Source organism: Leptosomus discolor, chromosome 2 (assembly GCF_034619465.1).
Source record: "Leptosomus discolor isolate bLepDis1 chromosome 2, bLepDis1.hap2, whole genome shotgun sequence".
NCBI classification, from domain to species: domain Eukaryota; kingdom Metazoa; phylum Chordata; class Aves; order Leptosomiformes; family Leptosomidae; genus Leptosomus; species Leptosomus discolor.
The window spans coordinates 20210968-20238000 of record NC_141392.1 but is presented as its reverse complement, the minus strand read 5'-3'; the positions used below and the strand labels follow the sequence as shown (position 1 = coordinate 20238000).

General features: G+C 38.9%; 1 protein-coding gene across 25 annotated transcripts in view; it reads left to right on the top strand.

Moving 5' to 3' along the window:
* The window catches only part of NRXN1 (neurexin 1), a 719965-nt gene that overhangs the window by 496781 nt on the left and 196151 nt on the right, over positions 1 to 27033 (top strand). For all 25 annotated transcript variants that reach the window (XM_086460706.1, XM_086460705.1, XM_086460703.1 and 22 more), the window contains one exon: positions 1461 to 1642. In XM_086460706.1, coding sequence (XP_086316832.1) covers positions 1461 to 1642 — 182 coding nt within the window. The remainder of the gene's footprint in view (positions 1 to 1460; positions 1643 to 27033) is intronic.

Genomic DNA, 27033 nt, shown 5'->3' with positions numbered 1-27033 from the left:
TACAATGATGATAAACCCTGATTTCACTTGGAGCATAAGTGAAACCTTAGATGTCAGATCTGTTATTGTGTTTGTCTTTGCTAAAGAAAGTTGACAAGTTTTCCCAAAACACATGCAGGTTGGTATTTTGCCATCAAGAGAAAAGCCAAGAGATCTATTTGAAGCACAGTGCAATCCTGCAAGTGTGTTGATATAAAATGAGCTTTACAGTTTTTTAAGTGCTATGCATAGTGCATAAAATATTACAGATTGATTGTACTGGAGAAAACTAGTAAGTAGGTACGTAATTCCACATTTATGTAAAGTCACAGCATTTTTGATCCATCTTGAAAGAAAGTAAGGAAATGGCAATTATGTTGTTATGCACTATCCCCTTACATCAACATGGGGAGTATATAATGAAAGTATTGGCTGGAATGAACTGAATTACATTTAACAAAATTGAGAGTACCCTCACAGTGAGCCGGTTTAGAACAACTAGTAAAACCGGACATCTGTATTTACAATGCACTGACATATCTCCCTAAGCTTTGACCGTCTTCATAGAAAAGAAGTGGACAGCTTGTAGTGACTTTACAAATGAAAGATCAAGTGCATGCACAATTTGCCTGCTGTATGCAGTTGTTAGGAGACAAGTTTTAAATGGAAAATGTTAAGATATGCTGCTCTTTTAGTTCAGAGGCAATATGCTGGTGACGAAGTTAAGCACCTGAGGGCTAAGTGGGTTTAGATTACCACACTTGTTTAAAACAGATTATGGATTTTGTAAGTGCACATTGGATATAATGTGCAAAGATTTCCACTCTTCTCAGTTATGCATTGAACATTATGCAAATGAGCCATTGCTTGCTTAGATGGTAGACGGAGATCTTTTTGTCCTGACACAACAAGTATGTTTCCATTTGTTATCCCCATCCATCACAAGCTGATAAACCTCAGATCTGTAGAAGTCTTATCTGAATCTATTTGTTAACATTTGCTTTGCTGGGCACGATGACATATCATGTAGCACATATCATTTTCATTGTGTAAATAAGGAGCTGCATTTTTTTGTCAGTCATGAAGTAGCTGGGATTACTTGATTTCTTTGCCACATAGTCCCAGTTTGAGAAAGCATTTGGTTCAACTCATCCCTGTTCTGCACATCACAGAAACATATTCTTCAAGCATATGCTTAAGAACTCTCTTGAATAGATATGCATCTCTGAATCAGAGCTGTGGTATTTTAAGTGGCAGCATATGCAATTATGTTATATTCTGTGTTGATTGCACTATATAAAAAGCACTAATATTTCTCTTGCTGCAAAATTTCCAGAGATAAAGACCCCTTCATGTTGAAATATAGTTGCCTTTGTTTCTATGAATCCATTTGCTATATGAGAACATCTTGATTTTTGTAGATTTCCATGTGGATTTGCATTGGTGCAAGTGAGCTAATTATATTTTTTCCTGTTTTACAGCGGGAACAACGTATATCTTTAGCAAAGGTGGTGGACAAATCACTTACACGTGGCCTCCTAATGATCGGCCAAGCACTCGTGCGGACAGACTGGCAATAGGGTTTAGTACTGTTCAAAAAGAAGCTGTGTTGGTACGAGTGGACAGTTCTACTGGGCTTGGAGATTACTTAGAGCTGCATATCGTAAGTATTAACAAATGCATGATATTTCTTCCTGTCTTGATTGTTCTTATATTTGTGGTTTTAAAAAATATTTTATTTTAATATAAATACAGCAGTTTATTAATGAACCTTTTAGGGTCAATAGTGAACTAATTTAATGGCTTATAGCATACAACACTGTACAGGGTCTCAGATGTTCTCAAAATGCGTTTTACTTTATACAGTGCTACTTTATATGGCTTTTCAATTAAAAATCATACCATGATACCTGTACAGATACAGAAGTTCACTGCAATCCAATTACATAAAACAAGATTTAACAATGTCAGAGGAAGATATATTAATCCTGGGGGATTTAATCTGGAATCTGACGGGGGAATTACAGTGTAACACAATCGACTGCACTTATTGTTAACACTAGAATTTATCCTCTGATTTCACTATTCCTTTGTGATGATAAATCTTAAACAGAAAGCAAGATTGTCAAGCTAGGAAGTCTAAAAAAGTGATTTCAGCTGCCTTAAAGCAAATAACTAGCAATCAAAATTGAAAGCATCTGGATTTTTATGGCAACATAAATAAATGTTCAGTTGAGATAAACATAACTAGGGCAGTATAAAATTTTGTTGTTTAGATTAATCTCAACTTTGTTAATGTATTAGTTTGATTTTGATTTAAGAATCTCTCTACTTTCAGGAACAGAAGGGTTCCTTGTGAATGAAATTACTTATTGATCTATAACCAATTACACTTTTACCCTCAGAAAACATTCAGCAGTGATCATTTGCAAAATTAGAGGGAATTACGGTATTCAGTCTTCCTGGGCTCCTTATTTCTGTAACGGCATTCTCGCATTGTGGACCAAGGGTATTTTTTTTTTTTTAAATTTACTGACTTGAGTAAATAAACAAAGAAAGAAGGCCTTAAATAAAATTCAGAGGTTATCTATACCTTCTCTCACGTTGAAATGCATAGACAAAATAGCTGGCTGGTATTGTAAAATCTTAATTTAAAAATGTGAACAAAACATCCCAGGTGCCAGAAAAAATGAGAGTCTACATTTTTCAAGGCATGTATTTTGCTGCTGAAGAGAATTTAAAAGTTTTTCTTTCCAAAGCCACATCTAAGATCAGGTGCCTAGTCATCATTTGCCCGTTTCTTTGCAATCTGAGACCAGACCCACCCACTGTGGCCAACAGTGCTACTTTCTTCTTACAGTATTTTCTTTTTCATTGTCATATTATGGAATGTTTTTCTTGTAGTTTTACTAGACCTGAAGTCTATCAAAACCATAATATTTGCGCAATCTTCTGTCTAGCCTTGGTTTCCATTTTAAAACAAACATTGGGTTCATGAATGATGAGTTGGAGATAAATTATTGCTTGCTCAGAACTGCTTCAGGTTTTTTTTATTTTTTTTACACAAATAACTTTCTTATACCCATGCTGTAGCAACTGATGGTAAAAATAAGAGAATAATTGAGGGTTTTCTATGGTCATAAACACTACCAGCTTAACAGGGATCGGGAAATCATAAATTATGCTTTACTGTTACTTTGAAATGAAGCAGCAAAAGGCCTTTTATCATCATGCTCTGTGAGGTGATCCTGGCCTCTTCCTATTGTCTTTGCAAGAGACTTTGGGAACCTCCCTGAAGCCTTCTCTGCTTCAGAGAAAAGTCTCTGATAACCGTGCAGAAATTTCACTGGAACAAGGTCTGACCTTCTGAGACCTGATTCAATGTAGTCACTCTATAGAGTGGAGACACTAAAGGATTGATGTGACATCCTAAGACATCCGGCAAGGATTTTTTTAAGGGTTGTCAATATTAGGTAAAGCTTGGAAAACTGCTGGGATACAATTCCCTGGAATCTATTTCAAATATGGCTAATATTCAAAAGAAAGTTGAAAGGCAGTATTTTCAAAAGCACTCGTAGTACCAAAGAACATATATCTTCTTAAAGATAGTGGAACTGCAGACACTTCTGAGAATTTTGTCTGAGACCTACTTTAGCTCATCAAGATATTGTGAAACATCACAATTATAAAAATGAAGAAGGACATAGAAATGGAGAAGCCTATGTATATGTCATTTATGAAAACCAGTTTATTGGGTTGAAGTTTTTTGATATTGGCAGCTACTGTATTAAACTAGCTGTAAAAAAAGTAAAGTAGTAGGAGGGTTGTGTCATTTGAAACTTCCTTCTTGCACCAATGTTGAGATGCTGCTAAGAATATCTTATCTACTACATAACCAGAAACATGCAAAAGCTGCACATAGTGGAAGGAGGAAAAACATGGAAGAAGAGTCTAATTCCGCATGTTCTTTTGCATGTACCCACTCACCTGTTTGTATAATGAATATGCATGAGCAGTAAATGCCTGTGTACATTGAGATGCACTGTGCATGGATAACTTACCTGTGTTATAACAACTATAACATTATAACAGGATATAGTTGTAGTTTAAGTATGCTAGGATTTAGTTTTACAGTATAATGGAAACTGATTCTTTTGTTACTGATTTGTCATGTTACTCAGAAGATCATTAGTCACTCAGATCCTCCCCAGTGACTAGATTTGGGACATGTTTAAGGATAGGTTTTAAGTGTATTCTCAGCAGAATGCTGGCAAAGAAAGTTTGGGACTATTGGTTTGAGTTAAATAATTTTAGATCATAGTCCTCTCTAGCATGTTGGGGAGGGTGCTTGTTTGGGATGTTTCAGAAGAGAGCTATGAGGTAGCTTGCTTTTAATCTTCATTCCAGAAATGGAAGAGGAAATTATGAGTTTGCTTATGATACTTCAGTGAGTGCTTGCCCTCTTTATTATTCTGTTTACTTAAAGATGATGTAAACCTAATAATGAAATGAAGCTCATAACAAATTCTGATTTGGAAAATTGCTACTTGATCATCTGAATCACAGCTTTAGTGTTAGGTTAAGAACACATTTATTTAAAGTGATCATTTAACCTCCCCAAATAACCATTGTTAATATGAGAAACATTTTAAAAAATGTGTAATCTGCATTGCTACCAGATGCTTAAGAGTTCCAGTGCAAATATTTTAAATTCCAAAGTAGATTACTATAAAACTCCACCTGTACTGTAGCAGCCTAGATGTAAGTGTCTGGTTGTGTGTATGATAGAAATGCGTCCCTGTGCTTCAAGAAAGGGATGTTAATGTGGTTTAGTCATCCAGAGATGCAGCAATTAGTTTTCATAGCAATCACTAGACTTCTGTTATGGAAATGGTCTTCTGTGCAGTCTCTGCTGGGAGATCTAGTCCAAGAGGAAATAGATATCATGCCTAAAAGTGTTCTGCTGCTTCCTTCTCCTGTTGACAGATAAAACAAGGACAGATAGCTCTGAGAATTACTACATTCATTCTTTTTTTCCCCTTTTCTTGGCATGGTCCCCATACATCTCCATGCCAAACAGAAAAAGGTGGCAGCTTATTCACGTAGTGTTTAGTTAATCACTGTGTACACTTCTGTGCTTGGCTTTTTCACTGACTTCTAAAGCCCTTAGGTAATTCTGTCAGCGATTCCGGTTCCTACCTCTGCTGTTCTTCTCTTCCCATCCTCTTCTCTCAAGTCATTAGACAGAAGATAGAAAAAAGAAAAAAAAAAAAAGTCATCGTCTTCCATGGGCACTGTGCTGTTGCTGCCTCGAGTTTCTAGCTTTTCTATCGTGAGGAACAAAGTGCAGTTAGACAAAGATATTGCCTCAAAAGACTAAGAAATCCTGTTAAATTGCGCTTTCTGGCAATGCTGGTACCATAGGAAACTGGTATTCTCCTGTGTGGCACAAGTAGTATTTGACCTACTAGTGAAGACGAGAAGGATAGGTTTCCATCAATATACTTCAACCATTTTTTAAAAGTGTTTTAAATATAAATTATGCCATGTTTCCAACTTAAACAGTGTTAAAATGAAAGACTAAACTGTAACAAAAATGTAACATTTTGTATGCCTGATGGAAAGAGTTGGCAGTCTGTCTTCCTTGTCTGTGTCATTTGTTTTAAAAACAAAGTATTTGGGGAGCACAGAACCAGTGTGCTGTTTTTATGGTTATGGTTGATTTTGAAATTGAGAACAAGAAGTTTCTGTGGAGGATAAGACCAGCAGAACATTTCAGATCTTACAGCTTTGGTGTTCCAGGAAAGACAGCCAGCCTACAGGACACTAGCTACTTAAGCTAAACTGGTCTCACTTCTATTATCTCAAGCAGGGTGAGGAATTACTAATTAAGCTTAGTTACAGGTATGGATCTACTGAAGTAGGTGAAGTTGTGAAGATTGTTCTGATAACAACAGCCGAAGGTTTAAAATATGGAATAAGGCAGATGTGGCAGCATTTTGAATGTTTGTCCTAATCCTCTTCTGGGGGAAGCTGGGGATAAACACCCTGTAATTGCAGTGAGAGAAGAGTGACAGTCCTACCCTAGGATATATCAAACACGCAAAAATAAAAAAGAAATTAAACTCAGGGTAGATTGTGGTAGATAGTTTTTTATTACATTCTCTTTAATATTATTAGGAAAAAATATTATAGGGAAAATGTAAACAAATAAGATTAATACTACGATGAGAAAGCATGGAAAACTGTTTTAAAGGGTCTCTCAGCCTTTCATTATAAGACAGATGCTCCAGTCCCCTAATCATCTTCGTAGCCCTCCTCTGTACTCTCTCCAGTAGTTCCCTGTCTCTTTTGAATTGGGGAGCCCAGAACTGGACACAGTGCTCTAGACCTGGCCTCACCAGGGCAGAGTACAGGGGGAGGAGAACCTCTTTCAACCTGCTGGCCACACTCTTCTTAATGCACCCCAGGACACCGTTGGTCTTCTTGGCCACAAGGGCACACTGCTGACTCATGGTCAACTTGCTGCCCACCAGGACTCCCAGGTCCTTCTACACAGAGCTGCTCTCCAGCAGGTCAACCCCCAACCTGTACTGATGCATGGGGTTATTCCTCCTCAGCTGCAGGACACTACACTTGCCTTTGCTGAACCTCATTAGGCTCCTCTCTGCCCAGCTCTCCAGCCTGTCCAGGTCTCGCTGAATGGCAGCACAGCCTTTTGGTGTGTCAGCCACTCTTCCTAGTTTTGTATTGTCAGCAAACTTGCTGAGGGTGCACTCTGTCCCTTCATCCAGGTCACTGATGAATATATTGAATAAGACTGGGCCCAGTACTGACCCCTGGGGAACACCACTAGTTACAGGCCTCCAACTAGACTCAGCGCCATTGATCACAACCTTCTGAACTCTGTCCTTCAGCCAGTTCTTGATCCACCTCACTCTCCACTCATTTATCCCACACTTCCTAAGCTTCCCTCTGAGAATGTGATGGGAGACAGTGTCAAAAGCCTTGCTGAAGTCGAGGTAGACAACGTCACCTGCGTTTTCCTTGTCCACCCAGCCAGTCATGCCATCATAGAAGGCTATCAGGTTGGTCAGGCATTATTTCCCCTTCATGAATCCATGATGACTACTCCTGTTAATCTTCTTCTCCTCCACATGCTGTGAGATGACGTCCAGAATGAGCTGTTCCATCACCTTTCCAGGAATGGAGGTGAGACTGACTGATCTATCATTTCCTGGGTCCTCCTTCTTGCCTTTTTTGAAGATTGGAGTGACACTGGCTTTCCTCCATTCCTCAGGCACCTCTCCTGGCCTCTGTGACCTGTCAAAGATGATGGAGAGCAACTTAGCAATAACATCTGCCAGCTCCCTCAACACTTGCGGGTGCATCCCATTTGGGCCCATGGATTTGTGAGTGTCTAGTCTGGCTAAGAGATCCCTAACCCAATCCTCCTCAACCAAGGAGCAGTCTTCCTTCCTCCAGACTTCCTCTCCTACCTCCAGCATCTGGTATTCCTGCGGGCCAGCCTTAGTAGTAAAGACTGAGGCAAAGAAGGCATTCAGTAACTCTGTCTTCTCCATAGCCTCTGTCACCAGGGCACCCACTTCATTCAGCAAGGGGCCCACATTTTCTCCAGTCTCCCTTTTGCTACTGATGTATTTGAAGAATCCCTTCTTGTTGTCTTTAACATCCCTAGCCACACTTACTTCCAAGTGGGTCTTAGCCTTCCTTGTTGCATCCCTGCATTCTCTGACAACATTCCTATATTCCTCCCGTGACCAGTCCTTTTTCCACATGTTGTAAACTTTCTTCTTCCCTTTGAGTTCTTTCAGATCTCCTTGCTCATCAAAGCAGGCCTTCTGCCTCTTTTGCTTGATTTCTTCCTCATTGGGATGCACCGATCTTGAGCTTGGAGGAAGTGGTACTTGAATAGCAACCAGCTCTCTTGGGCCCTCCTACCTTCTAGAACCCTAGCAATGAGATTCCTCCAAGGAGGTCTTTGAAGTTGCTAAAGTTAGCTCTCCTGGAGTCCAGGGTTGCAATCCTACTTACTGCCCTGCTTCTTCCACGTAGGATCCTGAACTCCCCTATCTAGTGGTCACTACAGCCAAGGCTGTCCCCAGCCTTCACATCACTGACCAGTCCTTCTTTGTTTGTTAGTATGAGGTCCAGCAGCGCACCTCTCCTTGTTGATTCCTCCACCATCTGAGTCAGAAAGTTATCATCAATGCTCTGCAGGAACCTCTTGGACTGTGGCTACTTGGTTGTGTTACTTTTCCAGCAAATGTCAGGGTAGTTGAAGTTCCCCATGAGAACCAGGGCCTGTGATTGTGAGGCTTTCAGCTGTCTGTAGAAGGTATGCAAGGTATAACGCAATTAACCTGAAATACTCTGAAGATCCAGTATTACTGGCGTGACAGATCAACCGGTATTGCACTTAGATTCTTGTTTTTGAAGCCTTCAAAATTACAATTAATGAACAGTCACAGGATAGGAACTATTGTATGTCTTACAGTAAATTGGGTTTTGGATCATGAATAAATTCAGTTTGTGCTCTTTGTCCCAACTATTTATATACTACATCTATTAAAACATATATTGTGAGAAAGACATTTTTCATTTGAAACTTTTTCCATGAGAAAGATATGGATAAAAATTAAGTGAAAGCTTTTGTGAGTTTTTGTGAGCTTTGGTTCAAAAATTCTCTTAGTTTAAAAGGAAGTTTATGCTTCCCCATTTTTTGAGCTATTTATTCAGTTTTTGTATATGATATACTTCATTTTTTTATAATCTGGGAAAATATTTAGTATCTCCAAATTAAATGTTGACTTTTGTGGAAAAAAAAAAAAAAAGTATTGATATCAAGGGATTTTGATTTTCAGCTTTATGTTAATGGGAAATTCTGCAAAAGTCCTCTCCCATTTTGCTTACTCATTTTTGGGAGGACTATTATTTCCTGCTCCCTTCCCTCTGTTTTTTAGCTATACATATGCAGTATTCTTCTACACTAGGCTTTTAATAGCTGACTCTGTTAGATTCTATTGTACATATATATAATATATAGATAGTTTTTATACAAATATAATGACCCTCCCTCAAGTGAACAGAAAGAGTAAAACCCAAGTGAGAATCAGATTTCTGTGTTTGAGTGTACCAGAGAAAAAGTTGGAGAGTCCTAAGATAAATGAATTTGTTATCCTCTCTTGAATACTTCGCATGTCTTAGGTTTAATGATTAATGGAAAGTCAATGGACAGATTCTTATTGACTTAGTTGTATTTGGATCAATGCCTAGAGAGCTGGATATACTTTCAGTGAGATGGTAAAAATACCTTTGATTTTAGTGGATTATATTTGAGGTAATTAATTTTCCCAGGAAGGGTTTAATAATATTTTAAAAAAATATTTCCAGAATAAAGTTTCTTCCAATAATCATCTTTCAAATATGGAATTCCTTATTGTTGTATTTGTATCTGTGGAATGCAAAGATTTGGTAAGGTCAGTGGTGGCTTGCATATGCATGAAACAGTAATGAATTTAAAATCTAGTTATTCATGTCCAGGAAGGGCTGAAAAATAAAGCAGAACTGGGTTTCAGAACTCTGATATTTTAGAAATGCTTGAGGATGCACATCAGTGGCTAAAGTCTATGGAAACTGAATATAGTCAGCACCTCTAAAAAGCAGGCCGTCATCATATCAGCTAAGAGAGCATCAGTGATCACTCTGGAGCCCTGGAAAGACTTTGGATCCTTATGTTAATCAGAGTTCTGATATTTAATATTCTGCTACCCTGAGGCACAAGAAAATTTCTTAAGGCTCGTGTTATCTAATCTAAAATTCTGCTAATATTTGATATTTCCTTGTGATTTTTTTTTTGTCATTAATATACGTGTATGGAAAATGTATAGTATAGTAAGTTTAACTGTTGTGGGCAGTGATTATTGGTTTTTTGAGGGAAAAAAACTCAGCAACCAGACTATGTGTTAAACTTTAAACTGAAGAAAAATTGCTCTGAAAGAAGGATTTCCAGACTTGCTTATGGGTTTGAATAATGAAAAGCAGTGCCATCAAAAAAGAATCATTTATGGAACTAGACAGGCAGGTGAGAATGCAATTCAAGGTACACAAACATTAAGTTAATTAGAATGGGAGCAGTGAATTAATCTAGGGATTTTGTGCTAAATGCAGCAATCATTTACCTCACTGATCAGGTTAAAGATCTAAGTTGTAAGAAAGAAAACAAATAAATCACTGAAATGGTCAAGCCATGCCTTGAAAATGTGCAATTAAGTTATTCTTTTGTATTATCAGAGACATAGATTAAAAAAATTCTGAGAAGGGATTTTATGATATAAGCTGTTTGTTAATGCCTCATCTTGAATACTCTGCACAGTCTGTTATCGTGCACTGAGCAACAGTGGTCTGTCCTTGCCATAAACAAGCCCAATTGATGAGAGAAGGTTATGGAAATGTGCTAATTCTGGTACAGAACTGACTGATACCTTACTGTATGAAAAATATTAATGGAATTTGAACAGGAGATAGAATTAAACAGTTTGGCTATGATTGCCATCATGGAGTACTGCAAGGAGAAATAGTGATGCTGGCGTGGAAGGTCCATTATACCACCATGGCAGGTCCAGTCTCCCAACTGTGATTTCCTGGTTCCCTAGCCTGGAAATGTGCTTGAGGGAAGCAACTCCTTTCATCTTCTCCCTCTGTCTTGGGATAAATAGAAGTTCCCACTTCCTCTACACAGCTAACTCCTTTATGCATCCTGCTCCTTTTCTGCTTTTGGAAGGATAAAAGCTTCCTTCCCAAAAAACATGCTGTATGACGGGGTCACACCTGCTAGTCCCTTGGTGAGAGAAAATTACACGACCAGTAGGACCTAAGTTCTCAGCTAAAATACCTTGTGTCATTTGCAAAATGCTTCAGCCTTCAACACTGATGGATGTCCTGAGGTGCTTTCTTCTAGCAAAGATGTAGAGCCTGTCTGAGGGTGAGTAGATATTTGAAACACTTCTGTTGGCCCCACATATATTAGAATCATCTGGTAGTAATATGGAAAGAATTGCATGTGGCCATGGTGCTGTATGAAATGGTCTTGCAGAAGATTACACTATAAATTGAATCTGTCTGTTGGCTGATCTGCTTAAGATCCAAAACTGTCATTGAATTTGATGGCAAGTCTTCCTTTGATTTTACCATTGCAAACTGTACACAAATGGGACTTTTAATCCAGAATGAGGACAGAACATAACCATGGAACTAAATTTTTCTGGAGCCTTGTTCAACTTAAAAAAAATGCTAAAAAGAGTAAGAATAGAAGGGGTTTGGGCTGAGTGATGTTATACTGACAAAACCTGTGCATTTTTAAGAACCGAAGTGGACCAATGTGGAGAGGCAAGCAAAAGAGCAAGCATATTTTATTAACAGAAAATTGAAGAGGCTCATGACCTCTTCATAAAGCAGCTCATTTTTTACGTTGTTACTTTTAGAGCTCTGAGGTTCTATATGGATTACATCCAGTCTTATTTTCAAGGATTCTTTCTTTCACTTCTTTTTCCCTTGTTCCCTAAGTTGTTTTTCTGCCGTGTCCTCAAACACAAATTCATGTGCCGTGCATGTTCTGCAGTCCCAGTGAATCCCAGTGAAAGCAGGTGGCAACCTCCAGGGGTCTCAGTGATTACATACCTTTTCTTTCCCACAGAATGAGGGATACTGTATAGCTACAGGGACAGAGTCACTTCAGATGGTGACTCACATGGAAGGCCTTGATGAGGACCACTGATTAGTTCTAATTAAAGAACAAAAGCAGCAAGAACAAAGCAAATAAGCTTGTGGAGAAAATTAGGAGACATATCCTTTTGTGACTAGGTTTTTTATGTGTAAATAACAAATTTCTAGCTTCAGAAAGGAGGGCTGAAGAATTAGTTTATCATCTAGATATAAGTAAATAGCCTGTCTTTCCTCCATAGCAGCACCTTTCCTAGCTAACTTTATAGTCTCTCATTGATGTTTTATAACCATTCCAGTCTAATCAGGTCCTTTTAATCCAAAATTCCCTGCACTGGTTACTAGCCAACATTCTTGGATATGAAGGTTACAGATATTTTAATAACTTGGCACCAACTCTGCCAGAACATGGCCATGTATAAAAAGAGCTGATGAAAAATTTATCAGACATTTTAGCAACCTTATTAAGATTTAAAGAATACTTGACCGTTTGCAATAGCAGAACAGTTGGGATGTTCGCTGAAACCTGGGTGAACACCCAAAGGAAGAAGCACCAAATCATAGGAAATTATTGTAATTATTTGGAGAACGAGAGCTGTGGATGGTTAAGGGTTGCTTCCAAGAGCTAGTCACTTTTGTCCACATATCCTACATGGGTACTTCTCTGCTTATTTTATCTACAGTGTATTTTATTAAGCATATAGTGTTTGTTATATCTAGTAATATAATAGAATCAGCCCTGATAATATTTCCTAGTTTATTACTGCCTAGTTCTTGTCTAATTTTAGAGAAACATAAAAAGATTTACACTCCTTCCCCCCTGCTAGGCATGCCTGGCTCAAAGCCAAGTGGAAGGCATGTGTATCCAGTGTGTGAGAAGCCATGACAGTGCAGGGTACGGGCAGGTTGTAGGCACTTTGGGTTGACAATGTGTGGTTTGGAAAAAAAAAAAAGACAGACGTGAGCAATGGCATCACTTTCAGAGTATCCTATATTATGCTTTTAGCTCCCAATGGCAGCTTGAATAAGAGAGAGTGATTCTCAGATTGCTGTGACCCATTGAAAGAAGGCCAGGTTTGCACAGGACAGATCAAGGTTTGTTTCTTATGAATATAAGTGAGAACCCAAGATCTGGCCCATTAACTCCCTGTCTTTTAAATTTACGAGCTCTAAGTGAGGATAAGGATATAGCATGCACTGCAGCACAAAGTAGCAATGTAGCAGTTTTTCAGTGAACATGCAGTGTGAACAACATAATTTTTAAAACCAGTTGAAGAGATTAGCCTGTTGATGCAGAACAAGACTAGGCGAAAAGTGCTGCTGGTGGCCTGAACAGGTCCTGCTCCTAACTCCAAATAATTCTCATGCCACCACTTCTACTAGTGATTTGTCTGAAGAAACTGCAGAAATATGAGTAAGCATGAGCAGGACCTACATCAGGCCAGAAAACTCCTGCTGGAAGGTGAAAGGTGCAGAGGCAATGTTACTTTGCTTCAGGCATTTGTTTAAGTAAACATTGCTATTGTAGTTAATCACTTTGTGCTAATAAGGAAAGCTTGTCTTAATATTATTCTGTTTCTGTGAGATATTACCTTAATTGTGACTCATAATTAGTTAATTAGACCACTTACTTAATTCGGGTTTTGCTCAGTGTCATCACCAAACTGGAAACTTGTTTTAATATTTAATGCCAGTTTGCTTTTTTTCTTCTAGGCTATTTTATTGTCTTGAGCCTTTCTCGCTTTTCACTTACACCACTGTGTCAGTGGGGAGTAACTATAGTAATACCACTGAATTTAATCTGGTGTACTGGAGAGTAGAATCGAACACACTGGGCCTGGTTCCTACTTTCACCCAGTTTAGTTACTTAACTTTTCCAGTCTTTGACACTAACTCATTGCACCAGGGTAGTGCAGGAAACAGAGCCAGCGCAGGGAATTTATCTGGATTTCCTGAAACCCAGGTTACCAGTTGTATCTTCATCTGCTTTTCAGTGGCTTGCCTATGCTGTGTAATCACTGTTTCTCTTACCTGAGCATGACATGCTTGACATCAGTGCATCTTCACTGCTGGTGTGTCACTGAACAGCCTTTTCCTTTCTCTTCCTGCAGCAACCATAGGTGTATAATATCTGCGTTCCTTGTCAGTCTTAGAGTGATTCTTCCCGTTTGACAGTGGGCTGCTGCCGCTGTTAAGTCTCCTCGTTTTTTCTCTTAGATCATGCTGGTCACAAGAATTTCTGCAACAATAACAGGCAGGATAAGGATTTAATGAACTGATATTGTCAATGTTCTGGTGGTTTATGCTTAATGTAACAAGCTGAGTTTTCCTGTTAAGTGTTTGGAGAGGCCTAAACAGCTCTCTGTTTGTGAAAGCCCATTTACACTGAAGCATTCTGGTGCTCCAGAGGGTGAATTAGCTGAAGTAACTGACTCATACATTTCTTGGCTTTCAAAAATTAACTAGCTTACATTGAATAAGGGATGCTGAGGAACAAAGGAAAGATACAGTCCTTCAGTTTTGCCAGTTCTCTGTGAAATTATCCCAAAGCCTTCAGCGCAGCAGCATGAAAATACTAACGTGGCTTTAACTTCTTGTGCTAGAATTTGTAGGTGATAATCTGTGTTCAGTCAAGGACAAAATGTAAGTCCAGATATTCCCTCAGGGAGATGTAAATCATGCTTGCTGCTGCAGCATTATACATTTTCTGTGGCCTAGGAGAAGACATTTGTGCAAGACTGGGAAGTTTTCCCTCTGCGTATTCTGCTGTTGTGTCAGATAACCTTCTTCATACTGGGCCTCTGGATTGAAGGATAGGGTTTGAAGCATTACATTCTCAATGCTCCACTTTGGGGCTGGAATGTCTTGTTATTTTCTGTTCAGCCCTCTCCCTTGGTTGACTTGCAACTTACTGCCTAGACACTAAATGCTACAGACTGGAGTCTTCCTGTTCATTGTGAAACCCTATTAATGTCCTGAAGCCTTATTGGTCCCCATATGTTGTTTTGTTTTGTTTTGTTTTGTTTTGTTTTGTTTTGTTTTGTTTTCCCCTGACCCAGTGAATTCCAGGGAACAACAGAGAGTTCCTGGAGCCAAAGTACTCAGCCTTTCCCTTGCACGGCAGATGGAGTTTTTAAGACTTGCTGTGGATTATGTAGCAGTGCCTTCTCATTTATGGACAAGCACAAAGATCATTATCATATGTGAAGCTACTTTACAGTAACTTCTACCAATTAAAATAGAAAGTGAAAAGAATAAGCTATAGAGCCTTAATAACCACTCAGCATATTTGATAATGTCACTGCCATCACTATCAGATTCACCAGTGTGTTTAATAGCTGAACAGATGCAGCTCACCAGAGCACCACATGGTATGCAGCAGCAGGAAGTCCCATTTGACAAGTTGGTTTTGTTTTATTTCCTTCCCAGAAAGCCTTCCTTGATATCCCAAGTTTCTGTAGTGTTTTGATTTGCTATTCAGTAAACAGAAAGGCAAGGGAATTCTGTGCTACTTGTTTTAACACAAGAGGGGTTTTGACTTTTTAGTGGAAGTACTACAAAATTCCTAATAAATGTAATATAAGGCATGTTTTAATGTAAAATTGTGATCCTTTGATCTGAAAAGGGTTGGGTATTAGCAGGTAGCATGTATCTGCACGCACAAGTTGCTTGTAGGATAGCAACTATGATAGGTTTTGGAGGTGGCTTCAAGTTTGAGGATTTTTATTTTTTTTTAATTGCAAGGTTTTGTGTACGCGTCTGCAAGTCACTTTGCACAGCGAGCAATAACTCTTGGCTGTAATAGTGCCATGGGATGCTGCAGTTGTTTAGTGCTTCTAGATTTGCTCTCCGTGGAGCAATTAATAGGAGTATTTTGTGAGACTTTCCAATCTTCTAATTGCTTGTCTGGAAAAATACCTGAGTATATACTCTGAGGCTACAATAAGATGGCTATGCACTTAATGTATTCTAAAAAATCACAGGATAATACAGAGTAGATAATGAAACCTTAGCTATATAGTTTGTGTATTTGTTTCCAGGAAACGTATAATAAAGATGGGAACAAGACTAGAAGTGCTTCAAGAATTGTGTTACCCACCTTGTATTACCTGGTCCGTAAATAAACGCAGGAACTCCTTTGGTTGTATTTCCTATTCCTTATTAATGTGGTTATATAGTTAAAGATAGGTGCTTCAAGGGCTAAATTAATGGGCAGTGTCTTCCCCAGAGCTGAAAACTTGTCACAGCTTTGTGCTCAGCTGATACACTCCTTTGGGAGATATTTAGGATTTCTGGGTTTCTATTCCTAATCTACTTTCTTAATATTTTGCTGGCTATTTAAACTGACATTCTTAAGACATTGATTTTCTTTTCTTCTTTCTTGCTTTTCACTGCATATTCAAACTCAAAAAAACCACTAGCATGTCTCCTTATCACAGCTGTAGTGTGGTACATGATGACACCAAGCTGTGCTAGTGTGGAAGGAGGGGAGATAGGGGTTGGAAGCACTGTGGAGAACTGATTAAAATTCAAAATGAGCTTGATAAAGTGGAGGAATAGTCTGAAATCAGGAAGATGAATTTCTACAAAGGGAAGCGATGAGTTCTGTACCTAAGATGGAAAAATCAAATGCCTAGCTATAAAAGGAGCAATAATTGTGGCCAAGAAACAGTTCTGCAGAAAAGATTGGGACGTTACAGCTGATTGCAATTTGCTGCAGAGACAGACAGACATGGGTCTGGGATGATTTGACAACATGTGGGGTGGCAGAGGAGGCAAAGTTAATTGTTCATTCAGTAATGCTGGGACCTTGGCTAAAGTATGTCCAGTTTTGAGCGCTCAGCTTTGAAAAGGAGGTAAGTAAATTAGGCAGCTAGTAAAAGAACCAGCAATATACTCTAGTTTAACTAACATGTAGCTCCTAAAAAGAAAATGAAAGAATGGTCTCTGTTTCATTTGTAAAAGAGAAGACAGGAAGTGACTGGATTTGAAAACCATCTTTTAATACATACAGGTTGTCATAAACAGCTAATTTGTTTCACCTGCCTGTCAGGATAAGGTAAGAAATAGTTGGTTTAAGTTGCAACAATGTTATCAGGTATTGGAAAAGAATTCCCAGCTATGTTGACAGTCAGCAGTTTAGCAGGTTATGTAGGCAGGCCCTGTCAGTCTATGCTTTCAAGATCAGACTACATTCCTATCGATAATGGGAATGCCATGGAGACTTCTGCTGTATGTTTTTGCTAAAGTTAGCCTAGATGTACTTGCTGTTGCCAGTGAGTGATGGGTGTAGTGAGGTCTCTTTAAGCTGTGCATTCCCATTTGTGCTACAGTTTTTAACTGGAAGATTCAGGTCCAGGAATTATTTAAGATGAACGCTTAGATGTAAGCACAGTGAGGTTGTCTGTTTCTGTTTCTAAAGACACAGAAAAGCAAGAGAGTAAGCTGCTGCTAAGCATTCTCTTGTAATATCCATTGGTCTTAGTGTCATCAGCCAACTCTAAGACTGTGCAGCAGCACAAGGTAGAATCTTTCCCTTTGCCATGTCAACATCCCCTCTTCTTTAGCACTAGCCAGCTGCTTTGCTGCTATATGCAGGAAAGAAGTTTGAACCTGTATGTCTGAGAATTACTCTTGGACAAGCAAAGGCCTGTTTGTGTGTACCTCACCGATCGTTGGCATGTGCCTCCTCTTCAGCTCGTGGGAAAGGTGGTGGTGATGTAACTAACTTTGCCTCCTCGCCCACCTCTCAAATGTTAGCAAGTGTTTGCTTTGGTTGCTGTGTGGGAGTAGTGAGGTAATTTGAACTGTCCTGGTGTAAATCCAAAATAACACGAACAGGCTAAATAGATTACTGAGCAAAACTCATTTGATTATATTGCAAGAATAACGTGCAATTAGGATGAATTTATTTTTCATGGTTTTGAGCTCTTTGGCCAGTTCACTGGTTGCAGGTATAGCTGCACAGCCGTGTGATTTTTTTTTTTTAAGCTTTCTTGTCACAATAGTGCATGCAGATTATCTAAAAAGATAATACTTACAAATCAAAGAAGATAAGCTTTCCTGTTTCATTTCTAAAATAGAATCTCAGGTTCCTTAACATTAGTGACTATTTGTGATGAGGCTTTCTAATGACTTCAACAGAATGTTGATTAAAAAAATCTCTTTAGCTATTAACAGTTGTCACAACTTCAGGCTTGTATCATAAAAGCTCAGTACTCTTTAAGCATGTAAGAGGTTTTATCTTTTTGGCAATGTTCTCTGGGACTAAATCTTGAAACTCTACATGCCTTTGTCACTAGACTGTATTCTGGGGTTTCCTCTGGAGCAAAGGCAGGGTATTGTCCTGAGCACCAGACATGCTGCGTCTGCAGGAACTTAGTCTGGATGAAACCAGCTTGGGATTTGGGATATCACTTTGCAGTGACAGCTGATGGTGATCTGCTTAGATGTGAATCGGTGGTATTGCTCTTTTTTTTTGCTGCCAGCCATGTGCAGTAGAGAACGAACGCGTGTTTGTCTCTGTGCCAAGGAAGGTAAACCTCCCTTACTTATGTCATCCCATCCTTTAATCCCACATTCTAACCCTCCATCTCCCAAAGTTGTGTCATGCAGCTTCACCAGCTATTTTGCACTTCATTGCCCCAAAATATAGAAGTCATCCAGGCTGATAATGTATGTCCTTTCATTGAGTTGGAAGAAAAAAGACGAATAAAATTGTTGCTGTGACTGTGTCGGGATTGTCACTTTATCTGTCTTGTAATGGAGATGTTGTTTAGTATTTCTAATTACGATATTAATCTTCACTATCCCCTGACACGGTGCAATATCAGGGATACTAGTGCATGTCAAATTTATTACTTTTGACCCTCAGAGGCACCAGTCACAAACATTTTTGGTTTGCTGGCAAACCTAATTGGTTCCCTATAGTCCTCCCTTTTCTCACTGAAAATATTTGAGACATTCAAACTGTTTTTCCTATAATGTACAGTAACATTAAAAATTAAGACAGGGAAATGGTCTTGCATGAATCATGTTCTCCCACACACATACTACTCATAAAGTGATTATCAAAAACATTCTTTGCATTGTTAATATTTTTTGAAATTATAGACAAGATTTGTTTCTGCATCTGAATTTTTCACATGTAAGCTTATGCTTTACAAAGCTTACTGGCTTGGAGTATTTTTTTATTGTTTTTTTTAAGTGTTAGCTTGCAAAAGAGTTCCTGATCACAAGCAAATGACTTACCTGTGGTGAGCTGGAGGGTGTAGAGAAAGCAAACTATATTCATGGAAGCACTTCAGGAGGTGGAGAAGGCGGTGGTGCCTTCCCTCTGTCCTGCTCTGCTGCACTTCCCTGTGGGCCTGACTGATTCTGAGCAATGCTAAATTATGGTATCGAGGGAAAAACTGTTACTCAATCTTTTGGTCCTATTGGGGAGGTAAAAACAGTGCTTTGACTCTTAAGGCTGACTTTTAGGACGTTAGTGGGCTTTTCTGCTACTGCTTAGCTGACTCTTTTATAACTGTTCAAGGTGCGATGCTAATATTTGGGGGTTTTTCTTCCACTTTAAGCACATGCATCTATCTCAGGAAAAATTTTATGGGTTTTCAGACTTCCGTTATTTTGATCTAACATAGGTTAAAACCACTTAAACTAACCCTTGTAGACGCAAATCAAGGGCTACCCGTTCAGTAACTGTCCACGTGTTTCTGTTCACCATAAGGAACTGGATGAAGAAGGAGAAAGATCAGTGATCTGATCTAGCTAGTAGTGCTATATAAGTTAGAAAATTATGTTTTTCCAGTCTTACTTATCTATGGAAACTGGAATGTGGAAAATTTTTGGGCTTGGGATAGTGTGCACAAGCAAAGGCGAAAGGACTTATTCCTCAGCACCACTAAGCAGTTGGTGCTGACTTTAGTGGGACTGAGAGATACCTGGATTCAAATCCTTTCTCCACCTAGTTGAGACTGGAACCTGATCCAGACTCCCATGCTGTAGCTTGAGGACTTTAATGTCAACTTCTGACTCGCCTTGGTTGCTGAATCTTTGTTTCATTCTGTGTTTCTAAAAATGTAAAATTTTTATGTTGTTGCTGTACATCAGGAAGGAGGTAGTTTTCCAAACCAACTTTCTTTTTTTATTTAATATTTGTGAAGCAAATTGATTTCTAGGCAGGCTTAGTGAAAACACATCTTCTGTATATTGATGACAAAATGGTTCTATTTATTTTATGGTTATTATAGTCCTGGTTGCTATTGCTTGTTGTTGCTGAACTCATTATCCATATAGCAATGACTTGCTTTTAGAAGTTGACTGAAACATTTTAAATCAAAATTCTGGATGGAGATTTACTTTGTATCTTGTTACATGAAAAGCATTCTGAACTATTGATTCTAGAATTGTTTAGAAGTGCAGGAGGCAAGAAACTTGGAAGGACTGCAACAGTTGCACAACATTGGGGACATATTAAAAGGAAAAATGTCACTGTGCACCAGCTCTTAACGTGAAACATGGCATGTTTACACTTCCTAGAACCCACTGTACATTTCCAAAGGCCAAAACCTTTTCTAAATCCCTTTAATACCACTGAATTTATTACTTCTCCTTAGCACAATTGAATACATCTGGAGATGTGGACAAGGGACGTGATGATAAAGCACTGTAGTGATGGAAAAGACAGAGCAATTAGGTGAAACATTCTCCTGTATGTTGTAGTGGGTATTTCTCTAGCTGTAAAAGAGGTCTATGCATTTTTTATTACCAATTCTAGCCCCTGAGATATTTTAAATCTGGATTCTGTATCATATTTTCTTGATTTATTAACACCCTGAGGGAAACATAGGCAATGTAATGATTCTCTGTTATCAATCAGTTGTTATAAAACTTTCAAAAGATTTAGTAATTCTAACCAAAAATTAGTGCATTAGAAGCAGTAGTACATATGTGAAAGATGTATTTTAAAAGGCTTTTTAATGGTTTAAGAATAAATAACCTTTTAAAAGCTAGATGCAACTCCTCATTTTATTTCCTGCTCTTAATGAATTCCTGCTATAAGTATTTTAAGGCTTTAAAACTGGAGACAGAGACGAGTTGTTTGGTTTGGTTTCTATCAGCTATCATGCAATTGAGAGGATATTTTTGATGGCATAAGTGAAAATGGAGAAAACTCGCATCACTCTTCATGCAGAACATTTTGGCCACTTTTTCCTCACCTCACATCCTCCGAGTAATAGAAAATAAATAAGTACGGATTGTAACTCAAGAGTCCTTTAATGGCTGGTATTAAATCTGATAGATTCTTGACAATTCAAAATATTCTTTTGATGAAGACTGTATCAATAAATTTGCTTCAGTATTATTTTTTTAATTTCCAAGATATTACTAGTGCAGGCTGTACTTAGTGAATAGTAGAAACCTCTTTTTTTTCAGAGCTTGTGTGTATGTGCATTTTGAGCTTTTAAGAAATGTAAACATTTCTATTTCTGATTGTGGACCTACCACATAACAATTTTTTTGTTGCATCAAAATGAAAAAATTGGTTCTAGCATTTTTTGGAATGAAAAATTTTCAAGTTTTTGAAGGAAAATTTTAAATCTTAAAATAATTTACTTTGATTACAAAATTAAGCTTTTTTAAATAATGACAGAAATGCAATCGTAAGAATTCATATACAAATAATAGATTTAGACAGGGTAAGTTTAGTGCTTTTTTCTCTTATTTTTTCTTCATAAGACACAAGCTTATGTATTTGTTCTACTTTCTGTTGCTGTTCCATAGCAGTACAGTAGAAGGAAATACCAATTTCAGTAGTGTTAGTTAAAATAAATTTAGAAAACATAGCCAAAAGCAGATATCTAAGATTTGTTATGTTGGCATAAAATTAGCAGAAAATGTGGATTCGTTTCATATCCTTCTGATACTAGTGCTTCTTGGTCATGTTTTCAACTGTTTCTGCAAGGTCATGAACACTAGGCACTTTAGTAGTAGAAGCATTAGTATTTTAAGAAAGACAGTATAAGTTGCATTTTCTGATAATGGAAATAAAACTGCTTTTACCAGACTGTAGGAAGGGGAATGATCAGTTAAAATACACTTAGCCACCATCTCAGTAACAGATGTAGCAGAAAAATGTGTCTCGTTGGAGAAGTGCAGTTCTGAAACAAGATTTCTAGCCCCTGTTAGAACCAAATGTCTTTGATGATTGTTCATTAAAAAACCCAAAGTGCAATGTGCAGGGGTACAGAGCTTCAAGTTTAATTGCAACACTTATTTGAATATACAAATCCAGAGCCTTAGCTGGGACCCCCTTTTGAAGAAAGCCTGTCTAGGTATGTGCATGGATGCTTCAGTTGTGCAGTAAATACTAAAAGGATGTACTGCTTTTAAGATCTGCCCTGTGATTCTCATTGAAAAGCATAACTGATTTTTTAATTTACACCTGTGGCTTCTGCACAAAAAAAAAATCTGGAGGAAAAAGTGTCAGAACTTGATTGCTAGAAAACTTCTTATAACTGCATTATGTATCAAAATTGTTATATTGGATGACATTTTCTATTATTTTCACAAGGTCCATTCAGTTTAATTGTAATTTACCAGTCAAGTATACTATTCTCTTCGTGTTAATCTTTGAATTATTCTTGCTTTTGCTTTAATAGCTATTTATGAGTCATAGAAAGTACACCTAATTAATACCTCTGCACATTGCTACAATTAAACATTAATCAGATTTGATTTTGAGAGTAATGTGCTACCAGTCTTCTAATCTTCTAAGTTATGACCTGATAAAAATTTCATTACCCTAGTTATAAAGTTCTCAATGGGGAAGGAATTTCCATTTAGTGCATTTAATACATAGTGGTGTCTTCTATACAAATTTTACCCCCCTTCTACATTTCTATAGATAAATTGGTAAGAAAATCAGAAGTAGTGAATCAAAGTAAACTGACCTTCTAGAGACAAGTTTTCAAAAATTATTCAGTTGTGAGCTTGTCAGAAGGATCTAACGGAAGCAAGGAAGGATCGTTTTTACTAACATGGGATGACAGTGTTTAGTCAACATATTTATTTCCTTCTTCCCTTTCGGTTTAGAAGGGGAAGTCAGTAGATGTGAGCATGAAACAATGCATGAACTTTCAAACTCCACCTTAACAGTGAGTTTCATGCAGTTGGTATAAGCCTTTGAGCCTGGTTGTGGTTTTTTGTTTGTTTGGGGGTTTTTTTGCTAACTTTTGGTTGGAAAAAACCCCACCAAACCAAAACCACCAAACAACGTTGAATCCCACCATGTCAGAATGGACAAATGACTGACCTGTTGATCAGTGGCTGCTGTCGGGTTGCTTAGTGGGGCTGTGTGCTCCTCTGCTCTTGGTCACTGCTCCCCCTGCTCCACCACCACCAATTCCTAGACTCAGAGAGAGGCTGTTGGTAAGTCAAGGGATATATGACAAGAAGTGGACAGGTGGGGAATTAACTTTATAGTGTCCCTGAAACTTATCTCTGACTCTATTAACTCGCTTTCAACAGTGAAAAATCCTTTTAAAATCCTCGGAAGTTCAGAGCAACAAGATGGAATGAGCTCTGTGTCATAGGTTAGCTCTCCCAGATCATCTGCAGCTTAGAAGTATTTCTTACAATTTTTTCCTCAGAGAGCTAAACCCCCTCTCTTCAATAAAAAAGCAAAAGATAACTTGATCTAGGCAAGGGCACAGCAAAGACGGTAGATAACCTGTTAGAACATCTATTGGTGGAACTGGAAAGATTCCAACTTTTATTCTGATTCTTAACAGGTTTAATTAACCTGTGCTTCTTATTCAGGCTTATTGCATTGCCAGAGCTAATTCACTTAATGCTCTGGCATTTCTATCCCATGCAGTGCGTTTGTAAGGGGAACATCCAATTTTGAATTTGTTTTGTTGAAGTAATTTCATTACAAATCCAGAAACTTTAGACTATTCAACCATTTATATTTACAAATCATGTTATCAAAATACTGGGACTGATATTACTGGGGGGAAAAAAATGAGTATGAGGCTGTCCTTTCCCTAAATTGCAGTATGGGTCAGAACAAACACCAGCATAAGTGGCAGCCTGTTTAACTGGGTCATATTTTGTCTTGTGCAGAAAGGATGAAGTTTCTCGGTCCCCTCGTGGATGTTCTGAAGTCGGAAGGAATTGTTAAGGTCTACTATGAATATGGTGCAAAAGGAGGGTTTGAGATCCTTGCAGTCTGTACTGCATGGATCTCTGCTCCATTAGGGTTTTGTGGGACTTGGAGAGGTTTAAATGAGCATGCCTGAAGTGGTGGATCCCAAGCTGCTGCACATGAATGCCCTTGCTCCTCCAGGCCAGCAGAGGAAAGGCTCCTTTGACAGTCCTGCGCTTGTGAGCCGAGCAGTGTGGTTCTGCTCCGTCTCTTTCGAGGAGCTGTGTTGTGTGTGTTCACCAGTGTGAAATGTATCATGGGCTCAAGCGTGCTGCATTCAGAAGGGGACGGCTCATTCCCAGAGACCTGCCACTGCTGGCTATTCTGGTCTTTGGGAGTGTACTAGTGTGGCTGTAAAGACTGCACAGGCTGTGAACTGGAAAAATACTCAGGCGTATAACCTTGAAATGTCCCCATAAGCAATATGATTTCTTTTCAGTCTATAGGGAGGATGCTGAATGTGAGTTATGCAGTTGTCCAGAACACATAATGTAGTGTAAGAAAAGAAAACACCCTTATTGCTGTGTTCTTGTGGTGGGTTGACCCTGGCCAAAATGCCAGGTGCCCACCAAAGGCACTCTATCACTCCCGCTTCCTTAACTGGACAGGAGAGAGGAGAGAAAAAAAAAATAACAGGCTTGTAGGGTTGAGATAAGGACAGGGAGATCACTCAACATTTACCGTCACGGGCAAAGCAGACTCGACTGAAGGGAAGTTTGATTTATTACCAATTAACTGAGAGAGGAGTAATGAGAAATAAAGCCAAATCTTAAAACACCTTCCCCCCACCCCTCCCTCCTTTTCCCGGGCTTAACTTTGATCCCGATTTTCCTCCCTCCTCCCTGCCAGCGGCACAAGGGGGAAAACAGGGAATTGGGGTTAGGGTCAGTTCATCACACTGTTGTTTTCTGCCACATCTTCCTCCTCAGGGGGAGGATTCCTCACACGTTTCTCCTGCTCCAATGTGGGGTCCCCCTCATGGGAGAAAGTCCTTCATGACTTCTCCAGTGTGAGTCTTCCCATGGGTTCAGTTCTTCATGAACTGCTCCAGTGTGGGTCTCCTTCACGGTGTGCAGTCCTTCAGGAACCTACTGCTCCAGTGTGAGCCCCCTCATGGGGTCTCTGGCAGGAAACCTGCTCCAGCGTGGGCTTCTCTCTCTCCACGGGCTACAGATCCTGCCAGGAGCCTGCTCCTGTGCAGGCTTCCCACGGGGTCACAGCTTCCTTCAGGTATCCACCTACTGCGGTGTGGGGGCCCTCCACGGGGTGTAGGCAGTCATCTGCTCCACCGCCCATGGGCTGCAGGGGGACAGCCTGCCTCACCATGGTCTTCACCACAGGCTGCAGGGGAATCGCTGCTCCGGCGCCTGGAGCATCTTCTCCCCCTCCTTCTGCACTGACCTTGGTGTCTGCGGGATGTTTCTCTCACACATTCTCACTCCTCTCACTCGCTGCAATTACTGCTACGCAACAACTTTTTTCACTCTCTTTAATATGTTATCACAGAGGCGAAAAACGCTGTTGCTGATGGGCTCGGCTTTGGCCAGTGGCGGGTCGTTCTTAAAGCCGGCTGGCATTGGCTGCATCTGACATAGGGGAAACTTCTAGCAGCTTCGTACAGAAGCCGCCCCTGTAACCCCTCGCTACCAAAACCTTGCCACGCAGACCCATTACAGTTCTGTTTCATAACTGAAAGTTTTTGTTTTGCTTTTTCCCCCCCTTAAATTTTGCGTACTGGGGACTTACCTTTTTAAGAGGTAGCTACCAGTAGTTCCCTTCTGCTCCGTTTCTATAGCATGGTTATTTGCTTATTTTTGTCAAGGTTCAGCCTCTCCCTATTATTTTATCCTTCAGGTAATACATCACTCGTGATTATATCCCTGCTGTGCTTGACATCAAACCTCTGTTAAGCCCTATTCGTAAAAGGTTGTTTTTGGTTTTTTTCCCCAATACTTTAAGGAAGACTAAATATCTGGTACGTTAGTGAGAACACTAAGAGATTCTACTGCAGGATAAATCATAAGGAGGTGTAAGAATGTTTTTAAGAGGAAAATTAATTAATTTTAACTTTTAAAGGCTGTTTGGAATAAGGGAGTAAAATATCATTCAGTAATTAAAAAAAAAATAAATATCTGAACTAGTAATTTGGCCTACACCTTCAAAGACAGAGCTCTGAATTAACTTCCCTCCAGATCCCTCCTCCAGAACTACTTTTTTTAGTCTTGACATCTACCAGTTATTTCAAATAGCCATGGGCACAGGGCAGGGCTTCCAAGAAGTAAAAATTTAATGTTACACTCGGCTCTTGTTAATATTAGCAAATATGCTACCGACTTGTGCACTGTTCAGAGGGTATCTGCTACACTGATGAAAGGAAAAAGGAGACATGATTTTTGGAATGTGTGGAGAACATGCCTTGCCATGGAGACTTAAGCACTCTGATCTTGAATTCTTTCGGTTCTTTTCTATGGAAAATCATTCAGCATCTGATATGAACACTAACAGAAAGCAAGAACTGGCAACTTAAATTTTTAATGAATGTTTCTTTCTTGCAGTTCCTAAATGGAAAACATTGGTGTGCTTTGCTTTCTCAATATGTAGTTCATTGGCTCATTGAGCAGTAACAACTAAAGTGATACTATTTGTTTTTAATTTGGCCAAGCTGCAACCAAAAAAGGTGTGTATCAAATATCCTTGTAAAAATAAAAAAAGTAAATGGACAAGGTCAAATTCCCTTCTGTGTGTGAGCTACCTGGAAGACCCAGGAAACCTTTTTTTTCCCTCAGTTATTAAAAAAAAGAAATAGATCCACTTGCCAAGTTTTCTTAGCCTTTTGAATTGTTCCATGGTATTTTTAATGGTCAAGTATTACAAGCTTGCATTTTGGATTTACTGGAAATGCTAGTAGTCTTTAGAAGTACTTTTTAAAAGGCACTTCTAATGAGAATAAAACTTGAAAGAATATTAAAACAAAATATTATTACTGTAGAAAAAAATTACATGTTTATTACTAGGGAGGGATTTTTGTCCATTACTGCTCTTGTGTGGTTTTACAGCAACTGCTCAACTGGGGTCATAAATAGGAAACTGATGTTACTGTT